This window comes from Acomys minous (genome assembly GCF_964271855.1).
Source record: "Acomys minous genome assembly, chromosome: 12".
NCBI lineage: Eukaryota > Metazoa > Chordata > Mammalia > Rodentia > Muridae > Acomys > Acomys minous.
This window is the reverse complement of record NC_140493.1, coordinates 20,353,104-20,363,445: the sequence shown is the minus strand read 5'-3', so window position 1 is coordinate 20,363,445 and position 10,342 is coordinate 20,353,104. Positions and strand designations below refer to the sequence as shown.

General features: G+C 47.5%; 1 protein-coding gene across 1 annotated transcript; it reads right to left on the bottom strand.

The window, feature by feature from the left end:
• Nucleotides 1–623: 623 nt before the first annotated feature.
• On the bottom strand, nucleotides 624–7,878 carry SNU13 (small nuclear ribonucleoprotein 13). The gene is made up of 3 exons (XM_084748437.1): nucleotides 7,739–7,878; nucleotides 3,235–3,355; nucleotides 624–999 (listed from the first exon to the last, which is right to left on the bottom strand). Exons 1-3 carry the CDS (start codon nucleotides 7,739–7,741, stop codon nucleotides 737–739), a joined length of 387 nt encoding a protein of 128 aa, XP_084604563.1. The 5' UTR covers nucleotides 7,742–7,878; the 3' UTR covers nucleotides 624–736.
• Between the last annotated feature and the right edge of the window lie 2,464 nt (nucleotides 7,879–10,342).

Below are 10,342 nucleotides of genomic sequence, written 5' to 3'. Positions count from 1 at the left end.
AAGGACAAGGGCGCCACAAGAAATCCCCATTCACCAAGGAGGCTGTTTCCTGACAGTACTGTCTGTGTAAGTTCCAGCCAAATGGCCACCATTTCCCAAAACTCCTTTACTGCAGCACGAACTGACTATTCTGTCCTTGCTACTCTTCAAGAGCCAGGCAACTGAACTCCCCCAGGCTGCCTCTGGAGCTGCAGAACATCCCTTTGAATTGTTACTGCCTTGATACCCTCAGGAGCAGTTGGTAGTGGGGGAGAATATACGGTTGACACGGAACATTAATGGCACATGGACATAGGCCCAACATTACTAAACTTCCTCTTCAGATTAGGAGGGGTGGGAGGGACTGCTACCCAAAGTAAGCTCCTTAGTCATGGTAACATGCATAGAGACCTATATGCAAAGGGATGAGGGACCAGCGCTACTGTCATCTGACCCTGCACAGTGGAAGAAATTTGCAGATCACAGTATACACTGTCCCTGGCTTAGGTTTTTCCTGGCTCTTCCTATAAATGGCTATATTCTGCCTCTCACCTGCTTATATGTCATCTCATTATTTTAAAAGAAGATTAAAAATGTTAGGAGAGAGGGACAAAATTCTGTAAGAAAACAACAAAAAACCAAAACCAGATGTAGTACAATATTTATAATAGAAACTGGCTGAAAACACTACATGCTAACAGACAATATGATACACAGATAGGGTGGGAGTAGACAGGAAAGGGCAGAGGCCACAGGCCTACACCAAGAGCCTTTCAATGGACTGCTGGATAGACTGGATCTGCTGCTTTAGCTGAGAGCCTTCTTTGATGGTAACAGAACAGGCGATGACAGGCCTGGAGACGCCACAGGCCCGTCCTAAAGCCTGCTTGGAGCGCACAAATACATAGGGGACATTCTTGTCTTCACACAGCAGCGGGAGGTGCAGGATGATCTCCAAGGGCTCGGCGTCTGCTGCCATCACAATGAACTCAGAGATGCCTCTGTTGAGTGTTTTGGTGGCTGTGGAGACAGGACATGAAGCCAACCAATGACATGGGGCTTTGGCAAAGCAGCAACAACAAAGCAATGAAAAAGTAACAGGTACATAGAAACAGGCAAAATGCTTAGGAACAAGCCCCAGCAAAGTGGGACTCCTCTTTAATCCTTTAGGTGGGACGCCAGCATGGTCTATATAGTGAGTTTCAGGACTCTATCTCAAAAAGAAAAACAAAACTAAACAAAAGTTCTTAAAAACAGCAATTTTCTGCCTGGAGCTGCCCTGTTTTGTAACCCAAACACTAACAGACTACTCTAACCTTATACCCCAATCCTGTCACTTCTTCCCAATTACCACCCTCCCCCAGCCACGAGCTGTAACAGCTTCTCCAGAAGGATCTCCAGCATGAAGTAACACCTCTGCAGTTTTTGTTGGATTTTTTTTCCGAGACAGGGTTTCTCTGTGTAGCCTTGGCTGTCCTAGACTCACTTTGTAGACCAGGCTGGCCTCGAACTCACAGTGATCTGACGTGCTCTGCCTCCTGAGTGCTGGGATTAAAGGTGTGCAGCACCACGCCTGGCTATTTCTGCAGTTTTACTTATTTTTATTTAATTTAATTTTATATTTATTATTATGTATACAATGTTCTGTCTGCATGTATACCTGCAAACCAGAAGAGAGCACCAGATCACAACATAGATGGTTCCCAGTCACCACGTGGTTGCTGGGATTGAACTCAGGCAGTGCTCTTAACCACGAGCCATCTCTCCAGCCCCCTGCTCCTGCAGTTCTGACACCAAGGCTTCAGCTCTGTTCAAAAGTCACTCAATCTAAACCATCTCCAAACCCCCACACCCTACTCTGCTTTACAGTACATTCAACTACAGATATAATGTACACCTTCCTTCACTGTACTGTTAGCTCCAAGAAGAGAAGACACAACAAAAGGGCACCACAAATGGTTTGCTCTGCCTACTGCCAACAACACAGGTAAAACTCTCCCTTTTCACTGTTCCTCTAAAATTCAAACATGATAAACATGCTATTTCAATTAGTATCTTCAAAAATAAAACAAGGTGGGCTGGAGAGATGGCTCAGTGGTTAAAAGCACTGGCTGCTCTTCCAGAGGTCCTAAGCTCAATTGCCAGCAACCACATGGTGGCTCACAACCATCTATTCTGGGATCTGATGCCCTCTTCTGGCCTGCAGGGATACATGCAGTAGAGCATTCGTGTACATAAAAAACAAAACAAAAAACAGCTCTACTAGAGAAAAATATTTGGTTTTATTTTCTCTGGGAAGAAATAGCATGGCACACATAATTCACTGAAAAGTTGTTCAACTACAGCCAGGCATGGCACTAGCAACTGTAACCCCAGCACCTGAGAGGCGGGGACAGCAGGGTCAGCTCAACATTAGCTACATTTTTGAGGCCAGGTTGAATTCCCAAGGCTCTCCCAAACAAACCAACCAACAAAACACAGAACTCCTCAGCCTCAGTCTGCCTGGTATCTTGCAATTCACCCTCTCTCCCCACACACAAAGGAAATGTATCTGAGAAGCACTAAAATTCATGAATCCCACTAAGACAGAGACTGTTTTGTTTTGTTTGAGACAGGGTCTTTCTGTGTAGCCCTGGCTGTCCTGCACTCACTTTGTAGACCAGGTTGGCCTCTAAACCTCGGAGATCCGCCTGCCTCTGCCTCCCTGAGTGCTTATTGCAGGCATGCGCCACTGTGCCCAGCTAATACAGTTAACAACTGCCCTTTAAATGGCTCTACAAAAATAAATAAAATACATTTATACATTTAAAGAAAAAAGGCAAATACAACAAAATATTAACCACGGATGAGTCCAGATGAGTCCACATCCCAACCACACGAACCTTTAGCATCTAATGCCAAATGCATCTTTCATTGGTCAGTACAGAACTTCTAGGGCGCACTGGTATCTAACTATTTAGGAGGTTGAGGTTTGAGAACTGCTTGGGTGGGGAGTTTGAGGCCACCAAAGAAGAGAGTGTGGGTGGGTGGGGGTGTTGGCGCATGCCTTTAATCCCCACACTAAGGAGGCAGAGAAAGGCAGGCGGATCTCTGAGTTCGAGGCCAGAGAAACCCTATCTTGAAAAACCAAAAAAGTGAAGGAGGATGAGAAAAAATAAAATAAAATCTTAAAATCCAGCCCCCTTCCAAACTAGGAATCCAGGAGACTTCCGTTGAAAACGTTCAGTACCCCAGCATCACCTGAGCTTAACTCACCCTCATTGGCTCCTTTCCGAAGCTGCTTGTAGTTGCATGACTGCTGAACAAGGTCCAGCAGTTTCTTGGTGAGGTGGGCATCTGCCAGGGGATAGGCCTTCGGGTTCACATCGGCCTCCGTCTATAGGGGAACACAAGTGTCAACTGGACCTCAGGTTGTTTCAAAATAAAAAACACAAAACATTTACTACTGAGACAATGACCAGCTTGGTCATACGCACAAGAGCGCGCAAGAGCGCGCACACACATCTATCTATTTTAGTTTAGTCAGGCACAGATGAGACCCTAACCAGGTAGTGGTGTCAGCTCACACCTTTAAACCCAGCATAAGCAGGTGGATGTCTATGAGTTTGAGTCTGGTCTATGGAGCAAGTCCAGGATAGACAAGACCACACAGAGAAACCTTGTCTCAAAAAACAAAACAAGGCCAGGCGTGGTGGCACACACCTTTAATGTCAGCACTCGGGAGGCAGAAGCAGGTGAATCACTGTGAGTTCAAGGCCAGCCTGGTCTACAAAGTGAATCCAGGACAGCCAAGGCTACACAGAAAAACCCTGTCTTGAAAAACCAACAAAACCCTATTGGTTCCCCCCCCAAACCCACCCCCTAGCAATCCAACAAAGAAACCAATAGGCAGACTGAACACAGGCCTGTCTGCTCTCCAATGTCCTCTTCTGGACTCCATGGGCAAGAGCAACCATACACTCGCTCTTACCATCTAGTTCCATCTACCAACTATCTGTAATGAGATCTGCTGCCCTCTTCTGGAGGTCAGGTGTACATGCAGACAGACCACTGTATACATAATCAACCAATCAATAAATCCTTGGGTTGGAGAGATGGCTCAGAGTTTAAGAACACCGCCTGTTCTTCCAAAGGTCCTGAGTTCAATTGCCAGCAACAGCATGGTGGCAAAACGCTATATACTTAATAAATAAATAAATTCTTAAACAAAAAACACAGGCAGGGTTTCTCTGTGTAGCCTTGACTGTCCTAGACTTGTTTTGTAGACCAGGCTGGCCTTGGAACTCAGAGATCCGCCTGCCCCTGCCTCCCACATGCTGGGATTAAAGGCGTGCACAACCATGCCCGGCACATGTAGTTTTATTTTAGCAAACGGATAACCAATAATCTCATGGAGGCAACCAGGTCTGTCACCAAACTTACCAGGTTAAATTTCCTACCAAAACTTTTTTAAAAATCATACTCAAAAGTTATTCAATTTCATCTTGGTGAATTAATATATACAATTGTTTATAATGATTATTAAAAATATCCTTTAAACTTATTTTCCAAGCTGGGTGTGGTGGCGCATGCCTTTAATCCCAGCACTCGGGAGGCAGAGACTGGTGGTTCGATGTGAGTTCAAGGCCAGCCTGGTCTACAAAGTGAGTCCAGGACAGCCAAGGCAACACAGAGACACCTGTCTCGAAAAACCAAAAAAAAATTTTTTTACATTTCTTTTTCCAAATATACATATATATAAAACACATGACCCAGCCCGGTGGTGGTGGTACAGGCCTTTAATTTAAGCACCTGGGGGAGGCAGAGGAAGATTTCTGAGTTCTAAGCCAGCCACGGCTACATAGAGAACTCCTGTCTCAAAACAAAATCCAGAGGCTGGAGAGATGGCTCAGAGGTTAAGAGCACAGGCTGTTATTCCAGAGGACTAGGGTTCAATTCCCAGCACCCACATGTCAGCTCACAACTGTCTGTAACTCCAGCTAAAATAAAAATAAAATAATTGGGGGGGGGGGGAGTGAAAAAGGAAAAAAGAAAAAGCTCCTGAGTTTTAAAACAAAAATCAAAATCTTGCTAGGCACGGTGGTTTACATCTTTGATCCCGTCTAGAGAGCTAGCCAGAGCTATACAGTGAGACCCTGTCTCAAAACAAAAAACACCAAACAAAACCCTAAAACTAAATTGCCATAGGTCTTATCCTTCAAGGAAAACCATTCAGGGCCAGTGAGACAGTGCTTGCCTTCAAGCCTCAGAATTTGATCCTCAGAACCCACATGGTGGAAGAGTGCTGACTTCTCCAAGTTGTCTTCTGATCTCCATATACACACTCACACCAATGAGCAAATGCAATAAAAAACAAACAGAACACATTGGGTGGGGGCTGGAGAGATGGCTCAGAGGTTAAGAGCACTGTTTGCTCTTCCAGAGGTCCTGAGTTCGATTCCCAGCAACCACAAGGTGGCTCACAACCTTCTATACTGGCATCTGATGCCCTCTTCTGGCCTGCAGGTGTACATGCTGATAGAGCACTGTATACATAATACATCTTTAAAATAAAAAAGCAAAACAGCTAGGTGTGGTGGCAAACTCCTTTAATCCCAGCACTTTAATCCCAGAGGCAGGGGATCACTGTGAGTTCGAGGCCAGCCAAGGTTACACGGAGGAACCCTGTCTCGAAAAAAACCAAACCAAAAGGAACCACCCCCCACCCACCCCCACCCCCGTGAACTGGCAGAATACACCTTTACAAATCTTTGCTCAGTTGTGTGGGCTGGCCCTGAAGTCCCGCACTCAACCCAGTGACACTCAAGTAATCAGAGCTGCACGTGCATGCCTAGCTTTACCTCTAAGTTCTCAAGGGCTAGCAAACAACTCAAAAGTTAGACTACTTTAATTCTGTCAAGTCCTTCCTGATGTCAGAAACTTAATACAAAAGCTGGGTGTGGTGGCGCACACCTTTAATCTCAGCACTGGGGAGGCAGAAGCAGGTGGATCAATGTGAGTTCCAGGACAGTCTGGGCTAAGTGAGTCCAGGACAGCCAGAGCTGTTACACAGAGAAACTCTGTCTCGAAAAAACAAAAGAAAACCAAGCAAACAAATAAAAAAAGACATTGAATTCAAGGCCTTCAGCATGAAAGCCAACCACTGACCTGTATGTTCAGCCCATACCTTTAGCTGAGACAAGCTTTGCAATGCAGACCAGGCTAGCCAACTTAAATCCCTAGCTTGATCAATCTGCTCTCTGGGTATACCTGACAGTCAAACACACAAAATTTTGATTTGACAAAAACAGCAACACATAACCTAAGAAGGCCTTTGTCAACAGGAGCCTGCTTACACAAAATTCCAACAGCTGAAAATGGCCAGCTCTAGGGGGGGGAAAAGTGTGTAAACTCATCAACTGTGTTGGTTGTAATCAGTGGTACATGAACTTACTGGACATTTTAATGTAATGTAAACTATGCACAGAACATTCAATGTTGCTACGTAATGACATTACTGCCGCATGTTATTTATCACGCTACACTTTTTAATTTTGTGTATTATAAAATGCTTATTGTAAACCGAGTATGGTGGTGCACACCTTTAATTCCAGCACTCAGGGAGGCAGAGGCCTCCTACTCTACAAAGGGAGTCCAGGAGAGCCACGGCTACACAGAGGAAACCCTGTCTTGGGGGGAAAAAAGTTTACTGTAGACAATATACTTGTTATGACAGCAGCACTCTGGTTTAATCAAGAGTCCACCAGAATGACTGACCAGCCTTGGTGTAGTAGGAAAAAAAATCTATAATCCCAGCACTATGGAGGCTGAGGCAGGAGGATGGCGTCCATAGCCAGAACGCAGCCGTCCTTATGAGGGATGCATGCCAGTACACCAAGTATTACAGGCAACTCGTTGTCCCCACGTCACAGCACACACAAACTTTTGCAAAAATTCACCGAACTGCAAAGCTCACCGACATCATCAAAGTGCCGGGCTAAATCTCGCTGGCGTGAACGGGCTCCGCCAAACTCCTTACCGAACTAGCTGCAACAGCAGCAAGCACGACCTGGAACCAACCCTCTCTTACAAGCAGAGACGCTCAAGCGATCGCGTCACACGTGGTGCTGCCAGGACCTCGGATTTCCGAGGGAATGGTGCAAGTCCTTAATGCCAGCACTGGGACGGCAGAGACAAACGCATCTCTGAGCGTTCGAGGCCAGCCTGATCTACAGGGAGCTCCAGGCCAGCCAGGGCTACATAATGAGCCCCTTTAAAAAAAAAAAAAAAACAACCCTCCCCAAGCGCCCCTGAATTCCCTAAGCCACGCTAGCTCCCGATAGCCACTAGACGTAGATGGAATGACCGTCCTCAACCCCAGGAGTGGGACCGGGAACCCCGTGAGTTCACGTCATCTTCTAGATATTGTTTGGGGGAAAAAAAAGTAGAAGGAACGGAGAAGAGCTTTTAACACACTTCTACCGCCGCACGTGGGGCGGTCATTTTCCCACGCTGCGCCATGCCTCGCCGCTCGCCCCGGCCTCTGGCCACGCCCACCGCTGCAAAGCCCACCGGGCCACGGCGATCCCGGCCCTCCGGCCGCCGGAGGTTCTCCCCGGGACGAGCCCGCGGCCGCCCGAGTTCGAACCCTGGGCCCGGAGGGCGGCCATCGCGGGACGGGCGAGATGGCGCGCACGCTACGCCAGCCACGGGACCGAGAGAGGAGAAGGCCGCGTCTCCCGCTCCCCGCGCCTGCGGCCCCACGCGCTCACCCACTCACCATGGCTGCGCTGCGCCGGACTCGCCGCGACCCCGAGCACAGCCCACTTCGGACAGACTGAAACGCCGCGCAGAAAAAGGAGCGGAAATCACTTCATGCGCGGGAGGAAGCGGAAGTGGTGTCACTTGGCGCGCGCAGTGACGTCGCCCTGGCCGCCTTCGCAGAGGGCGCAAGCGCTGAAGTCGTCTTTGGGTCTGGGAACTTGTTTTACTGGTTTTATTAGGGTCCTAGTATAAATGATTGGCCAAAACTGTGAATTAAACATTTGGGAAGTGGCACACCATAAAATGGGTTTCAAGGGTCGCCATTTCATTGCTCAGTTGTCTTGTCTTTTTTTTTTTTAGCACATGGTATACCCTTTCAAAGTCATCCTCTCAGGCCTGAAGTCGTGGTCATCCCAGCGCTTGGAAAATGGAGGCTGGAGAGTCAATTCATTGCCAGCTTTGGGTTACCTGAGACTTGTTTTCTGCGTCAAAAAAAAAACAAAATAAAAACTCGCCTGTCTAACCCTTCAGTGGTAAGACAAATTGCAAGTAAATATTTTCTTCGTCTTGAATGTAGCCCTAATTAATGCCTCAGGTGTGCGTGGAGTTAAAATTGACGTGAGTCCTACAGTAGAGTTGGAGCAGAGCAGTGGGTCTCAATCTGTGGGTCGCGACCCTTTCTCAGGCATCCCCCAAGGCCATTGGAAACCATTGACCTTACAATTCATAATAGTAGCAAAACTACAGTTTATGAAGTAGCAATGAAAATAATTTTCTATGGGGCTGGAGAGATGGCTCAGCGGTTAAGAGCACTGCCTGCTCTTCTAGAGGACTTGGGTTCAATTCCCAGCAACTACATGGCAGGCAGCTCACAACTGTCTGTAACTCCAGTTCCAGAGGATCTGACACCCTCACACAGTCATCCATGCAAGCAAAACACCAATGCACATAACGTAAAAATAAATACATTATTAAAAAAATGATGTTATGGTTAATCACCACAGCATGAGGAACTGTATTAAAGGGACTCAGCATTGGGAAGATTGAGAACCACTGGCCGAGGGGGCGGGGTAGCTAGTGAATAACAAGGGAGGTTGTGTTTGGGGTAATTATATACCATGCCTGCTTGCCTCTGCTCAGCGCCTTGCCCCTTCCTTAATGACCCACTAAAACTTTGTTATTAAAGGATAAATTTACGACTGGCACTCCCACCCACGAGGGCTTCTGTGGTCCTCATGCCTTCTCTCTCTTTTTTTCTTTTTTTTTCCCAAGGCCGCACACATCTTGGGGCCATGTAGATCTAGCCCAGACCACTCCATCCAGAGCCCATCCTAGCTCCTCATTGCTTCAGAAATGTCGAAGTTGAGAGCTGGATGGACCGTAAGAACCATCCAAAATGGTTCCTCCTTGTCACAGATAGAGAAGGGAGGAGCCTGCTCACCATCAAGAGTGAAACAGCGGCAAGGCTAGAACCGGACCTTGAGATTTCTAGCTATCGACCTGGGTTATTGTCGCCAGATGTGGCTACTTGAGCAGTGTTTTGTGGGGGGGGGGGGGGGGCGGGTTGGGGGTCAGACAACTGGAAGGACTCAAACTGTCCACAGGAGGGAACATTTATAGGAGCTGGGGAGATGGCTCCCTGGGTCAGTGCACTGGCTGCTCTTCCGCGGGACATAGGTTCAGTTCCTAGCACCTGCATGGTGACAACTGCTGGTGATGTCGGCTCCAGAGGGATCCAGCTCCGTCTTTTAGCCTCCATGGGCACTGTGACGCATGGACTTGCATGCAGGCAAACACTCGTACACAAAAATTAATTTTTTAATAGAGTGACTATTAAGTCAGGGAAGTGAATGGTGGTGGTGGGGGTGAATGCCCTTAATTCCAACATTTGGGAGGTAGAAGCAGCTGGCTCTTAGTGAGTTCGAGGCCAGCCTGATCTACCGAGTGAATTCCAGCCAGAGCTACACAGAGAAACCCTGTTTTTTAAAGGTGTGTGTGTGTGTGTGTGTGTGTGTGTGTACACCATAAATTCCCCAAAGAACGTGAAGGTGTCCAGCTTCAAAAGGGAGTGAGTGGGATAAAAGACTTTCTGGGGACTGGAGAGATGGCTCAGCATTTAAGAGTACTTGATGTTCTTTTGTTTTGTTTTTCTAGACAGGGTTTCTCTGTGTAGCCTTAGCTGCCCTGGACTCACTTTGTAGACCAGGCTGGCCTCTAACTCACAGAGATCCGCCTGCCTCTGCCTCCTGAGTGCTGGGATTAAAGGTGTGCACCACCACACCTGGATTTTTTTTCCTGAGACAGGGTCTCTCTGTGTAGCCTTGGCTGTCCTGGACTCGCTTTGTAGACCAGGCTGGCCTCGAACTCACAGTGATCCCCCTGCCTCCCAAGTGCTGGGATTAAAGGCATGTGCCACCATGCCCGGCTAGTGCTTGCTGCTCTTGAAGAGGACCTGGGTTCAGTTCCCAGCACCACATACCATTACAAACCTTTAACTCTAGAAATGGAATTTTATTTTATTTATTAAAGGCCTGGTGGCTTGTGCCTGTAATCCAGCACTTAGAAAGCCAAGACAGAAACCCTGGGCAGTGGTGGTGCACACCTTTAGTCCCAGCACTTG

What these genes read in the sequence shown, in the direction of transcription:
- SNU13 (XM_084748437.1), bottom strand. An exon ending in TCGGAAAGGAGCCAATGAGG is followed by an intron (nt 1,000 to 3,234) that starts GTGAGTTAAGCT and finishes CTGTCTCCACAG; the next exon opens with CCACCAAAACACTCAACAGA.